This window comes from Nymphalis io, chromosome 20 (assembly GCF_905147045.1).
Source record: "Nymphalis io chromosome 20, ilAglIoxx1.1, whole genome shotgun sequence".
NCBI classification, from domain to species: Eukaryota; Metazoa; Arthropoda; class Insecta; order Lepidoptera; family Nymphalidae; genus Nymphalis; species Nymphalis io.
This window is the reverse complement of record NC_065907.1, coordinates 3,449,551-3,468,677: the sequence shown is the minus strand read 5'-3', so window position 1 is coordinate 3,468,677 and position 19,127 is coordinate 3,449,551. Positions and strand designations below refer to the sequence as shown.

Sequence of the window (19,127 nt, the reverse complement as noted above, 5' to 3'; positions counted from 1 at the left end):
GTATTATTATGTATCTTACTTAGTATAACATGTTTATGTACCGTGTTTGGTGTAATATTAATTATTGCCATTACATAGAATGTGCTTGTAAGAATACAAGCATTAATAAAATAAGTTGCTTTATAATTCATTATAGGTGGTTTCATTTTCTTATTATTATCTTTTTTTTTTAATAATTATTCTATATGCTTTGTCCGCTATTAAGAAATTTTCTCACTCAATATATTTCAATATGGTGACCCATCTCAATTATTATATAATTTATAATGATATAATAATCCAAACCAATATTATAAACGCGAAAGTGAGCTTGTTTGTTTGTTACGTTTTCACGTCTTAACTACTCAACCGATCATGAAATTTTGCAAATATACTACCAGGAGTACATAAAAAGGCATATTTAAAATGAAACTCATATAATGTCAAAGGATTCGTTTTATATATTTTTATTAATTTTATCTATTTCTTCTATAGAGAATCTCCCCGATCCCGTCGATCTGTTTCACAATGTTCCTGCAACAGCGTCTCACGGCGATCGTCCGCCGCAGCATCACCGATGCCGCTGCCATCTCTCAACAATACCATGGAGATGTACGTCGAGCCGGTCGTTGAAGATGTGAGTACGCGCTTAATTACTTTCGTATTCGTCTCAGGCATTAAAATCAATTGACGTTTGGTTGATCATATCAAAAAGAACAGGGTGTTTGATACACAATCAATGTATATATAAAATTTTAATCATAGTTATATCAAGATTTTTCCCTAAGATATATCAGTAAATGATATTATATTATCTGCTATCAATATTGCTTATTTCTGTAAAGAAAACATTACTTCTAAGACACCATAAACAAACGTTTTCTTTAAACGTTAATATTTAAAGTGACCAAATAGTATTGGGGCAAACAGGACTTGAATCCAATAAAATTGACCAAAAACTGATAAATAATGATACTGAACTGTCAATTTACAGAAGATGTTTACTTGCGATGTTTACTTTTGTAAGTCAGTCGCATTTTGCATAGGGTTACTACGTCCATGTTCATCCATCTTTACATGAAGAGAGACTTACTAAATTTGTTAAAATATCATACATCAAATCGCTCGAGCTTATATTTGTCGAGGACTTTTCTCATTGATTTGGCGATTTGTTCCGGTCGACTGTAGAAGTATTTGTGTTGGCTGCTCCCCTCCTCGTTGTAAATGTGATGGTCGATGGTTGCACACATCGAACATTTTATCATCAGAAAAATCGAATTTAAATAATGTCCGCCAATTTTAAATTACATTTACTCAGCACTTTAATGGTATATTAAATGACGTCTTTATTTGTTAACATTATTAGGTCGATGTTTAGTTAAACACGTTCACGGTTCGTAATAGAACCAACACCGATTTCAGAGTATTTTACGATTATTTTTTTTAATAATAATATCCTGGGACATTATTCACACACAGCCATCTGATCCCAAATGAAGCAGAGCTTGTATAACTATGGAAACCAGGCAACTGATATACTACACATATTACTTTTCTTTTTGTAAATACATACTTGTATAGATAATTACACCCGGACTCGGGACAAACAGATATGTTCATGCACACAAATGTCTGTCCTGGGTGGGAATTGAACCCACAACCTTCGGCGTGAAAGGCAACCTACTAATCACGCCAACCGGCTCGTCATTTTGTCGTAAATTAATTGTTACTGTCAATTTACAGAAGATGTATACTTGCGATGTTTACTTTTGTAAGTCAGTCGCATTTTGCGTAGGGTTACTACGTCTATGTTCATCCATCTTTACATGAAGAGAGACTTACTAAATTTGTTAAAATATCATACATCAAATCGCTCGAGCTTATATTTGTCGAGGACTTTTCTCATTGATTTGGCGATTTGTTCCGGTCGACTGTAGAAGTATTTGTGTTGGCTGCTCCCCTCCTCGTTGTAAATGTCATGGTCGACGGAACCCTTCGGGGACATGAAGAGTATTCTAAAACGACAATGCGATTCATTTGATTACTCGATGTTCCGTTCACATTATGTTAAGTGATTGATTGTCAAAAATTCATTCCGTTATAAATTACTGCGTTTCGCACTCAACTTCGCCCGTATGTTGGGTTAAGTTGGTGTTAGGTATAAAGAAAGTACTCCTGTGTCCTTTTTTGAGGTTCAAGCTTTCTTCATGCTAAATTTCATCAAAATCGGCTCAGTGGCTTAGCCGTGAAAGCGTAACGGACAGAAAAAGTTACTTTCGCATTTATAATATAAGTATACATTATTTACTTAAATTGAAATGACTTATCGCTTATATATTATCTTGTAAATGAATTGTCTTGATGAAAAGTTCCAATTACATACAAATGAACATTTTGGAGATGTCACAGCCTAGTAGATAAAAACATATAGAACTAATTGATTGCCAACAAAATTATTATTATTATTTTTTTTTTTTTTTTTTTTTTTTTTTTTTTTTTTTTTTTTTTTTAGTATAGGAAGGCGGACGAGCATATGGGCCACCTGATGGTAAGTGGTCACCAACGATCTTAGACATTAGCATTGTAAGAAATGTCAACCATCGCTTACATATCCAATGCGCCACCAACCTTGGGAACTAAGATTTTATGTCCCTTGTGCCTGTAATTACACTGGCTCACTCACCCTTCAAACCGGAACACAACAATACCAAGTATTGCTGTTTTGCGGTAGAATATCTGATGAGTGGGTGGTACCTACCCAGACGAGCTTGCACAAAGCCCTACCACCAGTGTTGTTGATTGGCCGAGAAAAGGAGCTGCTTAATAACTCTCCGCTTCTTCTGAGTACAATCTACTGACGAACCAGATAGACCAGATAGACTTACGTTTAATTTAATTACGAATAACGAAAGTGAAATTTAATAGGCCCTTAGCCTACTTGAATAAGATAGGTAATGTACGTACCGAGGTATATAAGTGCCATCAGGTGAAAATTTATTATTTTTTGGCTCCTCTTCATCTAAAAGATTCACCATTACGAAGTGCTTGCTCAATGTTTGGATCTCATTCGAGTTCGCGAACTTCGGTTTCAAGTTCTTACAAGCTGAACACCAAGATTTGTGAATTATGACCATTACTGGCTTCTGGTGGTGAGTCGCTATTTGTAGGCCAGACTCCAACGATCCAGCCCATACATAGCTTTTACCAAAACCATTGTCTTTTCCTTCGTATGAACAATGAACTTTATTCAAGATCAATGAAAATAAAGCTTTCGTTAAGGTACCGGCAACCATATTTTTAAATTATCTGAAGAGGTATTGTTGGTAAAATTTAGGTGTTACAAAAAATATTTAGTTTTTTCACGAACATCGTAATATGTTATTTTATTATCTTTAATCAGCCATATTGACAAGCAAACAAACAATTTGAAATGAAATTATCATGACAGTTTAGACTGAAAAACAAATATAATTTATTATTGTTGACAGTTTTAACTTAAAAAAAAATACATTCAAATCATATTGTTCGTTCTCAATTTCTATTTTTGTACGACATCTGTAACTAAAATGCGGCAATTGGTCGTGCTACAACTTAGAAGCCACCAACAGCGACACAACACACATATTGAAAGCAATATACAGTTCAGAACTTATTACCTAGATGGCGCTGCAATTATATTTGCGTATATTATGATACGAAATCATTATTCATATGAAAAGCACTTAATAAATGCTATTAAAACTAATCAGTATATCTATATATATATATAAATAAATATTTTACACGTTTTTAATAACTAAAAAAAGAAAGGGTCCCTATTTTCCCTGTCTGTTAGTATGAGATCATCGAAATCAGCTTTTTTTATTAATATATATTTTATAAGTAGGTTGTAGATAAAATTGCTGCTTTCCACAAGATCAAGATTTGTACACAGATTTCGATTTTGCCTAGCAGCACATTTGTATCGCGAACTTTTAGAACTTCAACAAATACAATAATCGCAACAAATAAGGCATACAAAAATAATTACTATATCCCAGCCTATTTAAAAATCCATTATTATATGTACAATAGTTATTTTTATATTTAGAAATTTTTTTTTTTTACACTGGGAATTATAATATATGAAATTAGCGTTTTAAAGACATGACTTATCCTCCAATTAAGCGCGAAGCTCGTATAAGGAGTGAGACGAAAATAGCTCAAGGGGCTAGGATCGAACCTGCGACTTTTTACATCACTAGGCAGCCCGTATACTATTCTCGCCACTTATGTATTAACTTCTTTGTGTTTGATTATAATGTATTGGCGATCAACGGGACCGAATAGTTTTTAAATCCTTGACTTCTTTTTTTATAAAATTATGACAGGCAAATGAGCCACGATGGTAAATGGTCGCCACCGCCCAAAGACATCGGCGCTGTAAGATATATTAACTATCCCTTACATCGGTATGATGTCAGTCATACCTCTTATGGCTAGAGTTACACTGGCTCATTCGCCCTTCAAAACGGAACACAACAATGTAATATTGTTTGGCGGCAAATAAATATAAGTCAAATCAGTTTTCGCTTTAGCTTCGTATATTTTTCTAATAAAAGACCGGCATGTGTATAAACCTGTATTATATTTGTATATAGCTTCAACAATGGCTACTGTGATGCATTATAACAAATAACAATGTTAAATGCAATGATGACAAACTTTTCAAACTTATTCATGTGTATCGGCGCGTGCCAATGCGTGTATGTTTTTTACTCATGTGACATCATATTTTCTCCCTACTCCGTATGTATTGACAGGGAGGCAGAGTCCGAGGATATATAATAATTGACATTATGAACACATCTCTAAAATTATCATCGTAGTTTTATTTTTAATGATATTGATCCAGATATATAAAAAAAAATTTAAGAGTAAATGAGTAGTGAAATTTTATTGATACATACCTAGACTAACTAATATGTAGAATATGTCTTATGAAATTTGTTGTTCAAGATCTAGGCAGCTACTACTGAATCTACCTATACTGTTAACTTTACAAAAAGCTATTTTAACCATAGGTTTGGTTTTCTTTATCTTTGAATCCGATCGTTATTCGCTGAATTATAAGATAAAAAAAAAATTAAAGCATCAATTTTATTAAATCGTTTTTTTTAATTGTTTAGTAAAGACCGAAGGACAGACAGTTTTAATACATTTTTCAATATTGATCGAAGCGATGCGTCGCGCTTGACGTGCTTTATTGGAAAAGGCAGATAAATGTATGATAATTATATGTAATGTGTACAGGACCATCTGCATCCACGCTAACGCATTTCAAATAGTGAACACTTATCGCTCGCACGCATACATTTTTGACAATTAACGAGGTGCTAAAGATTCAAATATTAATAAAATATTTATCATTTATGAACCTCGATATAGTATATCAAAATTAAAACACACTTTCCAGTAGCTTATTTTTTAATATTAAAAATAAGTTCTACTTACATTAATTCAATGAACTTCGCGTGTGATATCGTATAATCTGTGCAAATATCTTTTCGCGCGCATTTCGTGTGAAACTTTTTATATAGTGAATGTTACCTTGACTGTTTATTTAGTGCAATGATAAATTTATATGGAAGTAGCCGTCATAACAGGAGTTTGTATGGTACGGTGCGATCTTTTGTACCTAGGACGACGCCCATAACGAGCGTCGAAGACCTAATGTACGCGACGCCTTATTTTTATCACGTACCACCCCCGCCTCAACAGTTAAACACATTCCCTGGAAGAAAGAGACGTAAACGGGTGAGATAGAATTAATATAATACACTAAATGCACGTTTAACACAAAAACACGAAGCACTATATTTTAATGTCTTTGCTTCAAATAAGAATGTTAGTTTAAGTAAAAAAAAAAACGGTGCGAAAAATGTATACCACATACTCATTACATATTCATTGAACATGTTATTTAGTGGTGTCTATGCGTTTCACTCGATATCTCTCAATGAATAACGACATCAGGCTGTAAGACACGTAGAACGAGGTGGAAAACACGATCACGTCGAATAATAATTTCCTTCCGTTCATTGCAATTTATATTTAAGTACTACCAAACGCAAATTAATTGAAAATAATTGAATACTGTTTCATTTTTTTTTTTAATTTCTATTTTATTTCATTGCGACGTTACAATATTAAACGTCCAATTGTCAAAAGCGTTCTAATAATAATATGTATTAAAAAATACAAACAAAACCTCTTTTTATTAATATTTTAGATTGGTATGTACCTAATTTATTACTTTGATTTATTACTTAGTTAAGTATAATTAAAAGATTACCTACAAAGGATTTCATGTGTTAAAGATATTTTCTCTATTTCGTTATATCAAAAGGATGTATATAATTACAATAATCAGGCATCAAATTAATCGTTGATCACAACATTACTAATTAACTACACGATCGCAATTCTTGTTCTGCCTATGCATGTCGAAATACCCCATAATAAGAAATACAATGTTGCTAGTTCTAAATTAATTTGACAGGGCGAAAGACTTGCTATCCCATTTTGTTGGACTTTTAAGCCCACATAAAAAAGAGATAGCAATATAAAAATCATTTATTATTCAAATATTATTTATTATATGTATTGCTATTATAAGTACTTTTGACTAGCCATCTTGAAGTATTAAATTAATTGTAACGAGTGGCATCTACCGTCACTTCGGATTCAGAATGTAGATTGTACCGAGAATAACCGTAGTAGCAAGATGTCATTATTAGGTACCTACTATCTCTTTGCCCGCGTCTTCGTTCCCGATTGAAATTAAAACGATATTATAGCATAATTTAATAAGTGTTTTATTTTATTAAGCCTTTTATTTTTTAAACAAATATGAATGTAAACTCTAAGATGTTATAACTCAAGACTTATCTAATTTTGAAGAAATAAAAGGTAAATGGTAATTTATACCACTATAGTTCAATAATATTTACATTTGTAATTTGTACCCATTTATAAATTAAAGAAGAAAGAGACAAAAAAAAACATATTTTGGTTTTGGTATGTGGGATATATTAATGGAAAAGGTATTTTAAATTCAAAAACAGATCTTTAAACTTTAATAATCTGTAATTTATAAAAAAAAAAATAGTAGGTAGTTATTTCATTTCCGATATTTTTCAAGTGGAAACTTGCTCGAATCAGACGGCGCCAGGTTATGAATCAGAGCATTCAATGCAGCCCGACCTATCGCAAATCCCGTCAGTCAAGTTTATGCATGTCGAACAGTGCAGTTATTTTTTTTACAATTGTACCTACCTGGACGGGTACTACTGAACCGGAAATTGAAACAAAAAGATTTAGTCATCTTTATGGTTAGTCACAGATGGCCCAGTGGTTAACGTTGCAGGTTCATACCCAAAAAAGTACCACTGAATTTTCATGAGGGGTGAATTGGTATCGAAAGAAAATACGCCAAGTATGTATCCACCAATCCTAGGAGCAGCGTAGTGGAATAAGCTACGAAATTTTTCCTCAAAAGAAGGTGGCCTTGGACTAGCCGTGAGACATTTTTAGGTTGTTCTCTATCTATTTTGTAAATGTTATCTCTGTAAGAAAACCAGGCTCATGCAGAATTACCACATAAATGCAGGCTTACCTTCGCATATCATTAGTCCAAGTAATCGTTGCGTGTATCGCCACCATTAGACATCTCGCATGTTAAATGTTTACTTTCTTTATGATAAAACGTTTATCTCTCGCAATATTATGAATAATAAAACATTCCTAGTAAATTAAACTATTTCTAAAAATATATCATTTATTTATAGTAAATATTTTATCTAGTGAGTCGTCCTTAATATAGAGCATAACGTGAACATTAATGGCATTCAAAAAAACATATTTGAAAATGAACAAAATCCAAAATATTACACTGTTTATTTCGTATTCTATAACTGTTGCCAAAATACCACCCCCTCTCACACGCGTGCTAAGCCGCGGCCGTATATATAAAGATGAAATAAACATTACGTATGCAATTGCAGGTTGTTGCTTAAGACTTAGACCCTAAAAACAACCACACTCATAATAACAAAATCACGTTTGCGAATGGATTTTATTGCAAGTTGTATGAGTTGTAAGTGAAGATCGTATTACCGACTGTTAGCAAAAAAGGATCACTGCCCACATTGTTAATTGTCTTACAAACATTAATCCACAATCCTAAACCCACATTTACAACGTCTAAAATTGCTTACTAATACGACAAACATTCACTCTGTTATTTCTGCATTGTCCTTTAAACTTGGTTTATAAAATGCTTTTGTTCGACGTTCTTGTGACGTAACTGGTATCGATATCATTCCAAAAGAATATTGCACGAGCGCCGACATTGATAACACCATAAAGAAAAACTTCAATTGATCCTTCTTATTCATCATTTCGTGCTTACTGAATTCTTGATTCAAATAAATAAGGCCTCATGTATGATTATATGATTTTGTAGACCGTTCCATGCGCTGCTCTCACTCGTTCGTAAAATATTCTGTCAATGATAACTAAATATTGAAGGTGATTCGCAATCTGTCACATTTAGTAGATATATAATAGTAATTGTTTGCAGTACAGCTAACAAGAACACGTGTAACAGAAACAAACGTATTGTTAGTAATAAATCAAGAAAATGCTTCTATTTGTCTTTTTCTTTTACCTGTACTTTAATGACTTAGCAATCCTACGATTTATGGATTAAGTTCTTCTATCAACAATTTAATTATTTCATAAAATGTCACGTGTCATTTAACAGATAATAAATTTTATTAATTCAAACTTTTTCTTGATAAAATCACATATATCTTCTAGTGTGATATTTGCATGAACATAAATATATTATTTTATAAAATAAAGGCAAATATTATAGGCGTTTTATTTACTAAATTTTAATAATAGATTTAATTTTTTATTTTTTATTTTAGAGATATTTTTAATGATAATAAATTAGTATTCAATTAAATATTGTAGCTGAGCTGAACCATTCAAATACGGCAAGCTCTCGAGTTCACGCAAGATGTGGTGGAGGGAAACATTATGAGGTAATCTGTACGTCTTGAAAATAATCTGTCACGTGTTTCACGAGGCAGAATTAGCTCTAAGCCTTCTCCATAACATGAAAGCCCTTTGATCTGTAATAGGATAATTACAAGATATTTCACTGAAATAAACAAATTTAAATTATAATAAAGTACTTTGTAAAAATATGTATTTATATATAAAAAAATTATGTACAAATTTTAAACATAAACCTTTTAAAAAGATTAATTTTAGAAATATATAAAAGTACAATTTTCATAAATAAATAATACGACAGTAATATTTGGATTATAACTGGCTCAATCTTTCGGACAAGGAGGTAATGCGCCTATGGGCGGCTTAGAAGCATTTTGTTCGCAAGGATTCCTTATAATTGTCATCAAAGTCTTCTCTGGGCTAAAGCATCCGTAAGAATATAAACCAGCTAAAACTGAGCTAAGGACGATAGCTGTCATTTGGAGAATACCTTTCTTATCTCGCTGTTCATAATTCTTTCTATCGTTTATAACTGCTAGGAAATCCTTACGCGGCGTTAAATGCCACAAGTGAGTTGGTTTGATTCCGTTAAATCTTTTTAGCATAACGATTAAAAAAAAAAAACAGTTCCTCAGTAATTCGTTAAAATATATACGAACATGTTTTTATTGTTGAATCTGAAAATTATAGATTTATTAGTAATAGGGTAGTAAGTTATATGAACATTAATAAATATTTCTAGTTAAGTTGACAACACTTTGAATGTTACGCATCTAGTAGGCAGTTTTTAAACGTTTTCTGACATTATCAAACATATGAATAATAAATATATAATAATTTAAATCAATATACCATTACGGCCTACCACGTCGTCGGGTTTTTTCAAAAACTGTAGCAATACAAGATATAAACGCTGAAGCTGTAACTATCATTATCAGCTCTTGGCGGCCCATGTCATTTTATTGTTTTGATATTTTCAATCGGTGACATTTTCAAACTTTATTTTTTTATTAAAATATATAGACAAGTATCGCTTTTTAAAGAGGTAAATATGATTCTAAGTTTATTATAAAAATATTTTTTTTTTTGTTTATGTAATATTACTAAATAATATTCAATTCAGTTCAATAATTCGCAGATGTAGAAATTAAATTGAAGCTCCCTATTGATGGGAGAATTGCGTAAAGTGTTTTCGCAATGAACGCGTCTGGACTTGGTATGTCTGTCTTTAGAATATACATACATTAAACATTTATTGCAGATAAGAATGAAAAATTAATAATAGTATTTTGATTACTGGTAAAAATAGACGAATACTTTTGGCAATATATCCTCACGATGCTTTCCTTCACCTCCGAGCATGCACGGATTTGAACCGTTTACGGTTAAGACGTTCTGCCACTGGGTCATCTCTGCTGTTCGTGTCGTGTCTGAGCAATACAAGTACTGAAGTCTCTTTTAAGTATTTTAGAGAGTCGATACTGCTATAATTGAGTTTATTATATAGTAAATGCGAAATTAACTGTCTGTTACTACTTTCAAAGCTAAGTTACTAATTCGGTATGAAGCAAGCTTGAGTCTATTTTTTGTGCCTAACACTGGATACCCATCCCCTAACACGCGCGTAGAGTCGAGGACGAAAACTAGTTTTAAATGAAACTTAAAAAAGGTAACCGGAAAATTTATCTTAACGCAGCATTGACTTATCGCCGTGAGCGCATACGAGACGGGATTGTGTAAGAACTTTCACTTGCATTTTCAACTAACGTACGGGCTTAGCGTTTAAGCACTAAAGCTACTTTGTTTAAAATATATTTCAAATTAAGTGCTTCTTAAACTATTTTCGAGTTACCAAAACAGTATCTATTTTTTTATTCTCGTCTGTCTGTCTGCTTGTCCGGGATAATCCTAAAAACGGCTAAAAATTATAAATTTCAAAGGAGGTAGGAGTATTCCAAAGTAGTGTTTAGTTTTTATTTCATTAAAATCGGCTGAGTTTATCAAAAGTTATAACAACTTAAAGTTCATATATTTTTATCAGTAGTAAACAATACAAATATATAATTTGTAAATTAACAAAGGTCTAACTATAGTATTTAGGAAATATAGCTATTCAATCAAATCCATTCATAATTGCACATATATTTCATTAAAATTTTTTGGTACTATGTATTTAGTATCTTAACACATTATTAACCAAATAATTTTAATTAAAAGATCTGGGAAAGCAATTCAATATTATATTTTAAGTAATTACCTGAGTAATCCTAGTATACTGAATATAATAAAAGAAATACATAGATCTCAGGTAAGAATCCCTAGCATATTATACATTAGCTTGGTAGTAAAACTGTGTGCGTTTCACTAGTAGAACAGCTTTTTAAATTGGATAAGGATAGCCCCTTCAAATCTCTTGAGTAGAAAATTAATTTCAGACCTTATCATATTGATTTAAAGTTGGAAATTAAAGTAACATTTTTTCATTTATGACGAGACATTAGTCTCCGCGAGGGACCGCGCCTTTCGGCCTTCACCAGAGATGCATTGGACCGGTTCGATTTATCGATTGGGTCAATCGTTTCTCGTTGATCAAACGTGTGGATAAACGGTCATCTACAATACCATAACCAAATAATTTAATTAAGTAACAAGCTTACTATTTATAAATCATAAAATTTGTGGTAATTATCTTCGTGAAGTGGAATGGTGTTTTATAAATATTGGAAGGTGGAAAGCGAGGCAGCTTTAGAGACGGCCCGTTGTAAAAAGTGGCTTGTCTAGTAACGAGTGCGCGGAGCTATTATGTTTTTCAACTACAACTTAACTTTCAAGCTTCGAGCCTCTCCGAGTCCGTGCCGTGCCTCGTAGTGGGAGCAAAACCTGTAGATACTGTTCGCCTACTTCGGGGCGGAGTACCTGCTCGAATGCCGTCCCTTTCACTCTCGTCTCGGACGCACTTCTCTCGATAACTCCCGTCTCATCGCACAACTCTGGTATGCAAAGATTGATAGCGTATATGACCATTTGGTTTTGAAAGTCCAGAGAAATCACGCACGGTTAACTTTTCGCCGCCTGGCGTCCTTAGTTAGGATCGGACGGACGTGCTGCTGCAAAACGCAGCCTTTAAAACTTTTATTTAATAATAACAATGTTACAAATAACGTACAGTAAATTGCAACGGGGAACAGATCGTTTGTGATACAACGAAGCTTTTCTTTGTGTGGAGCGGTTTGTGTTAGTGCGATTAAATTATTTTGTGTTAAGTTTTGTTTTTCTGTAAGTCTGTCGTTAAGATTTCTGAAGTGTAAGACTGAAATGTGCGGTGATATAGATTGGTCAGTGAGTGAATAATGTTAATAAAGCAATGGATCCAATGGCAGACAACGGATTAGTTGTGAATAATTTGAACCATGTCCGGAGTGACTCTCAGGTAAGCCGTAGGTATCGATGAGGCAAAACACGTTTGCCGTTGCATACCTGCCTATGAATAAGTGCAATGACTCCCCAATTATTTGTAACTTTTTACTACCAAATACATTCATAAATTATAGGGATGTTTACACTTTTAATGTTATTGTGAGGAAAAGTACGTATTTATTTGGGTTTGTAGCAATCACTTATACGTATATTGTAAGTTGAATAAACTCAACTTTTTTTGATATCGTTTTGGTTATTAAATATTTTATAAAGGCTGTATAAGTTGGTCAATACATACACGAGAACAAAAGATTATGTTATAAAATGAAGAAGTACTTTTTAATATTAAAGGATATATACTATAACTCAGGTGATATCATAAATACCTGAACATTTCTGTTATACTGGGTTTTACAAAGACAAGAACAAAGGTTAGAAGGCTCAAAGCTAAAATGTTATACAAAATGAAATGAATATAAGAAAAAAATGTATTCTTTTATATTTTTAAAGAAGTTAAACTTTAAATAAATAACATTTTCTTGACTTTTTAAACAAAGAGTATGATTGAAATTTATTGTAAAAAGGAAGAAAAGTATAAGAACAATAATTATGTTTATTTCATGGGACTCGTCAAAAACAATCAATGACTTCAGAAGTAGCCATTGAAGATATCCGCAATCCACTTCTTGGGTCCACCATTAGCTTAACACGATAATAATTGTTATATTATAATTTTCAAATGTTCAAAGTTTAAAATCAATACGATAACTAATATTAGTTACATAAAGCAGGTTTAAATCAACAGCTAGATTTGTTTACGAACTTAGTTTAAAAATCCTGTAAAGCCGTTTGCTCATTTTTGCATCACCATTTTTTTTAACAAGAACCTCATGTCGAACGAGCAAAGATATACATATATCGACATTATCAAGATTTTAGTCTACGTATTATTCTCACATTATAAAAACAATGACTGTAATTATAACGCAATAGTAGGCAGTTATTGTAATAACACCCTTTTAAATTCCATTGATAAGGCACGCGATTCTGGCGGGATGATAAGGAAATAGTTTTTGCAATAGTCCCAGTCTCGCCGTATGAATAAAGACAAATAATATTTTCTCTAAGATATTTTATGAGCATTTCAGGATTGAAAGAAAGAGACAGACTTAACGTCATTTGTTGTACGTGATAATGTAACGCTTAGAGAAATCAACTAAAGCTAAAATTCAATTTAAATGAAAATAAATTTAGGTATGCTTTTAATTTTTGATCGTAATTTTACAAGACCATATGAAATGTAAAGTTACCATCGGTTTGTAGGATTTTAGGTTCGAGAGGAACCGGCAAAAACCTCAATAGTTATTGATATTTACTAATTAAATAACAAAGGCTTGTTAATGTTTTTAAAAAGTATACTTATAACTATAAAAAGTATACTTATACTATTTCTTAAATTATTATATACACATTCGAAAGTATAGCTGATATACATGTTGTGTCCCACTGCTGGGCAAAGGTTGCTTATCTATAAGGGGAAGGTTTTAAATCTTATTCCACAACGATGTTAAGTGTAACTTGCTGCAATATTGTTCAATACATGCAGGTTTCTTCACGATAAACACAAAAAAACGTGTCCGGGTTTGAACTCACGATCTTTGGTTAAAATACCAATGTGTTCATATAATATAAGATTTAAAATAAATTTTATTTATCTATTTGATAAACGTTCAAAATAAACATTAGCAATTAGTGTCAGTTCGTTACTGTGTGAGGTTGTATTTATATTATATACATTCTAAGACTATTTCTTTAATATTATGCCAAGAAGTAATAATCATATCGATATATAAATAAATAAAATATCTTAAAGATCACTTAAACACATAATTAGCTGAAATACTTAAGTCACTTAAAAATAAATATGATAAAATTATAGATTAAAAACAAAATTGAACGTGCAGCGTAGACATTCGAATTTAAAATCCCTACTTTTTACACCTTTCTTATCACCCAACTACCAATTACCTTCGAAAATCACCTGTCGGTAATGACAATACAAAGATGTAACGCAATAAAGAGCCGTAAAATCAAATGGATGGTCGAGGTGAAAAAGGTAGCATTTTTTGCACGGAGCATGTTCAAAATCGGAGAAGGCACACGTCAGGTGACGTCACTGCTCCCGCCATAACCAGTTTCGCGCCAATTCGCAGCTGTCGTCGGCAAAGCGGTTGAACCGCCAATAATTTAGCCTTTTTACTTTATTTTTCTTTTCTTCGGCCTCGGGCTTCAGCCTCTGAGATACACCGTTAACTACGCTAATTATGGACTGTTATTTTTTATAATTCCATTTATGAAATTCAAAATATTTTCAAAACATTTTAAATTCAAAATTTTAATAATTAAGTCTAAGGTATTCCAGGTAGGGGTTCTTGTTCGCGTCTGCGGATCTATGGGATCAAAATGCGAATCAAAATGAGTCATTCGCGTTCCCACGTGTATAAATTAGATCCAGAAAGTCATTCAGTAAAGGTCAACTTGCTTGGTTATTTTTTAATTTTACAAATAATGAATACTGTATGAATTCTTACTCAACGAAAAGTTGGCGAGATTGAATTTAATGTCTGAATCGAAGCTTGAATTTTGGACGGAAACGTGCAAGCACTTCTCGAGTCGAGAGTACCACGAGAGTCTTTTAATAATAAAGATTCGCTTGCTACAAATAAAGGTCAATAATTGAATTGATTATGAATATATTTTGTAATCATAATAATAATTTATTGATAATAAAAACCATTGGTGGTTAAAACACGTGAATTTTAACGCGGTGAAGGATATTGTCAGGAAACCTGCATGTCTCAGATGTAATTCTGCCACGTGTTCGATAACACGACCTGCAACACTCATGAGAGCATGGTTGAATAAACTCCAAAACTTCTCGAGTGGAGAGAAGTCCGTTGCCTAGTATCACATCTAGAGGCTGATACTTTTACTTATTAATAAAAAAGAAAAATGAACAGACGACGTCTGCAATGTACATTCTGCCTATTTATTTTTATCTGAAAAAAAAAAGCTAAATAAAAATTCAGTAAACAGGCAGCAGGCTTTATTTAGCAAAATATTAAAAATATACTTTGTTATCACTATACTATACATTCCTAAACATTTCATCCCAAGTGACGAAACTGAGGAGTATGTACTATGAAAGAAAGGGATGGCACTAGCCCAAAAAAGTACGTTCGTCCTTCACGAATCGAAGTTTCGTAGTCGTATCATATTACTCAAATTAAAAAACAATACATTCACATTATATAGTAAAAAGATTTAATTAGACAAGAGATAAATCGCGTGTACAGTATATTATAGAATATCTAGACGAGGTAATCTATGTGATGTGTTAACCGCTAGGACGTAGACATGTTCGAAATAGAGTTCTCTATAATTGCTAATATAGGTCACCTCTGTTACCTAGACTTCCTGTGGCTGCAAATGGCAAATATAACTACGATTGCACACTTGCCACTTCAGTCAAGACTTTATTTTAAACCAGTAACTGTATCAGATTCTATTTCGGTTATTATATGAAGTATTTGTTGCGGTAAGCAACGTATTAACAAAGATTAAATGTGGTTTTTTTCTTTGTCTATTGCGTTATGTTAAGTTATAAGAATAGCTTTATAAAATTCGTTTCCAGTGTACGAAAGTTTGTATATATATATATATATATATATGTATTTACGTCCAATTGATCTGTCTAGATAAAACTTATTTAGAAGAAGCAAAAGAACAAACGAGTATGTTTAATTTTTTAAGGACACTGATCGTAAATATATGCATTATATAATAAGAAATTGAATGAACTAGAAAGAGCGTGATTATGTTAATTATAAACAAGTTTCAACGGCTTTCATTAGTCGAAAGTTTTCAAGATTGACGGGCTGTCATATACCATGGCAAGCTGGTTTATATATGGCAAGTTCATCGATATATCTAACTTCTGTATTCTGTCTATCGTTTTATAAAATAATAATCATTCCTATATGCTCGGCGTTAATTAAATTTCAGTAAAATTGAAATATTTTTTTTAACTCGTAAATTATATGCCAATGTCCTTATCTTGGTATCAGGTTATCCCTGTCTAACTCCATTACGATCACTTCAATAGCTTAGCAGTGATGAAGTAACAACATCTGACAAAGCTACATTCACATTAATTATATTACACTGACTGCCTCGTTAGTCTAGTGGCTTGATATAAGGCCGCAGACCCGGAAGTCCTGGGTTAAATTCCCAGGTCGAGCCATAAAAAGTTATTGGATTTCTGTCAGAAAATTATCAGTAGCAGCCCGGAGGAAGTTGGAAGTGTGTTCACTCCCATGACTCGGAAAGCACGTAAAGCCGTTGGTCCGTGCCGTCCCACCGTCGTGCCGTTTCATCGAGAGAGAGTTAGGGAATAGAGAGTGCACCTTGATGTATACCTTGATGTATAGGATTCTAACGATATCCTATACATCAAAATTAATTTAAGCATTTAAAAGTTATGGTGAAATAAAGAAACTTATATACATACATGGACCCTGAAAACATTACACTCTTTGTTTGGACAATCGAGTAAAAATTACCTTGTTTCATTGGACGATTTAACGACGCTTTAATCAATTTTATACTAAATGTTAAACCAATAAAAAAATATACAAACACACACAAATTCATAATAATTTTATTATTATGATTCAAAACCTAAAATGTTTCAACCTTCGATAAAAATATTGGAGCTAAATTAAAAAAAAATAAACAAGAAGAATTTAGATGTAATTATTTAATTTAACTATATTATAATCATAAATTTTATAAATAAAAACGAAATAATTTGTAACCCTTTAAACCATCGTATAGTATAGTTATGTTTATATTTTTAAACTTACGATGCAAAAGCAGTGGTTTTCTCGGAATGGCCAGCTTTCTTAACGACCGGTCTTATAGTAGCTGCCAATGGAAACTAACTAACTAACTGTCTAATACATATATAACGACCTGTTATTCATTAGCTTCTGTTATATTATAAAATATATGTATTCAGTAGAAATATGTATATATTGTATAACGTCACGAAATTTTCTTTAGAATTCTATAATACATTAACTTCATATAGTGAAGTAAAAGTAACTGTTATAATCCCACTGCTTGTCTAATACCTTCTCTCCTTTTTAAGATTTGAAGTTTACTCCACCACGCTGCTCCAAAGCGGGTTGGTGGATACATTTGTGGAAAATCCCACACAGGCCGGCTTGTTAATGTTTTATTTCACTGCCGAGCACGAGATGAAATATAAACATGTTGGGCTTGAACAGATGTCTGGGCTTGAACTCAAAATCATCGCTAATGATTCACGTAATCAAACCACTGAGCCATTTCGGCTCTAATTCAAGTCTCGTACCCTTTTTCAAATTTCATATAGCTTTATGCAAGATATAAAATTTTTCGCCATCGTCGCTTTATATTTTGTTAACGTTCGAATATTTTAACAATATATATAATGTATCCAAACATTTCTCGATAATCGATTTATCTTCTTTTTTTTTTTTTATAGAATAGGAAGGTGGACGAGCATATGGGCCACCTGATGGTAAGTGGTCACCAAACGCCCTTAGACATTGGCATTGTAAGAAATGTCAACCATCGCTTACAGCCAATGCGCCACCAACCTTGGGAACCAAGATTCTATGTCCCTTGTGCCCGCAATCACACTGGCTCACTCACCCTTCAAACCGGAACACAACAATATCAAGTATTGCTGTTTTGCGGTAGAATACCTGATGAGTGGGTGGCACCTACCCAGACGAGCCTGCACGAAGCCCTACCACCAGTAAAATCTATAGTTAAAATCACAATGAAATTCGCATTGTAATTTCAACAGTTAACAAATTCCTTAACTAGTTGTACAATATGTATACTCGTAAAGTTCTCCATACATAAATATTTTTGCTTAGAGCATATTTCACCACGCGGCTTTATGATAAATCCACCATCACCGAGTGAAAATCAATAAAATTTTATAGTGTTAAACCTAAGTAGTCTTGATTCTGTTGTTAGCAATCTTGAAACTAAACTAATAAATGACAATTAATATTGCTGTACTTTTTTTATGTATGGGCTTAAATAGCAAGTCGTTTCGTACTGTCAAACAGAGATGGTGTTATAAATGTTATAATAATAATTTTCTTCAAGCTGAATTATGTAAAACAGAATCAGCACAGCGTATAATATTGTGTATTATTGTGTGTTTTTATTGTGTATAAAAAGAAAATCTAACATAACCTCATTCGTTATGAAATGTTGCGCCTAATTTCTGCTGATAATGTACATACATACAAACATTCAATTCTATGTATTCATACATAAAAAAGGGTTAATGAAATATCCCTATATCCATTATGAAATCCGAGTTAAATGAAGTCGATGAAAGTTATTTATAATCGATTAACATTACATAAAATAATTATCTTTCCAATATATTGAAGCATAATTATTACTATCTATATAAAGTAAAGTAAAGTAACAGCCTGCGAATGTTCCACTGCAGAAGGTTTGGAGCTTACTCCACGCAGCTCCAATGCGGGTTAGTAGAATACACATGTGGCAGAATTTCAGTGAAATTAGACACA

General features: G+C 32.5%; 2 protein-coding genes across 14 annotated transcripts in view; one reads left to right on the top strand and one right to left on the bottom strand.

The window, feature by feature from the left end:
• The window catches only part of LOC126776465 (tight junction protein ZO-2-like), a 113,931-nt gene that overhangs the window by 57,482 nt on the left and 37,322 nt on the right, over positions 1 to 19,127 (top strand). For 10 of the 12 annotated variants that reach the window (XR_007669954.1, XM_050498986.1, XM_050498985.1 and 7 more), the window contains one exon: positions 475 to 616. Coding sequence is in view for 11 of the 12 variants with exons in the window: in XM_050498986.1 (XP_050354943.1) it covers positions 475 to 616 (142 nt within the window). In the remaining variant the exon portion in view is untranslated. Of the gene's footprint in view, positions 1 to 474; positions 617 to 5,589; positions 5,776 to 12,095; positions 12,476 to 19,127 lie in introns of those variants that run through there. The other 2 variants (XM_050498988.1, XM_050498990.1) reach the window with 2 other exon arrangements.
• LOC126776531 (thioredoxin domain-containing protein 12-like) lies at positions 423 to 3,386 on the bottom strand. 2 transcript variants are annotated; one of them, XM_050499126.1, is made up of 3 exons: positions 2,944 to 3,386; positions 1,822 to 1,994; positions 423 to 816 (listed from the first exon to the last, which is right to left on the bottom strand). In XM_050499126.1, exons 1-2 carry the CDS (start codon positions 3,270 to 3,272, stop codon positions 1,838 to 1,840), a joined length of 486 nt encoding a protein of 161 aa, XP_050355083.1. In that variant the 5' UTR covers positions 3,273 to 3,386; the 3' UTR covers positions 423 to 816; positions 1,822 to 1,837. The 2 variants fall into 2 exon arrangements, with proteins under 2 accessions (XP_050355083.1, XP_050355084.1); XM_050499127.1 differs by having other exon boundaries at positions 1,844 to 1,994.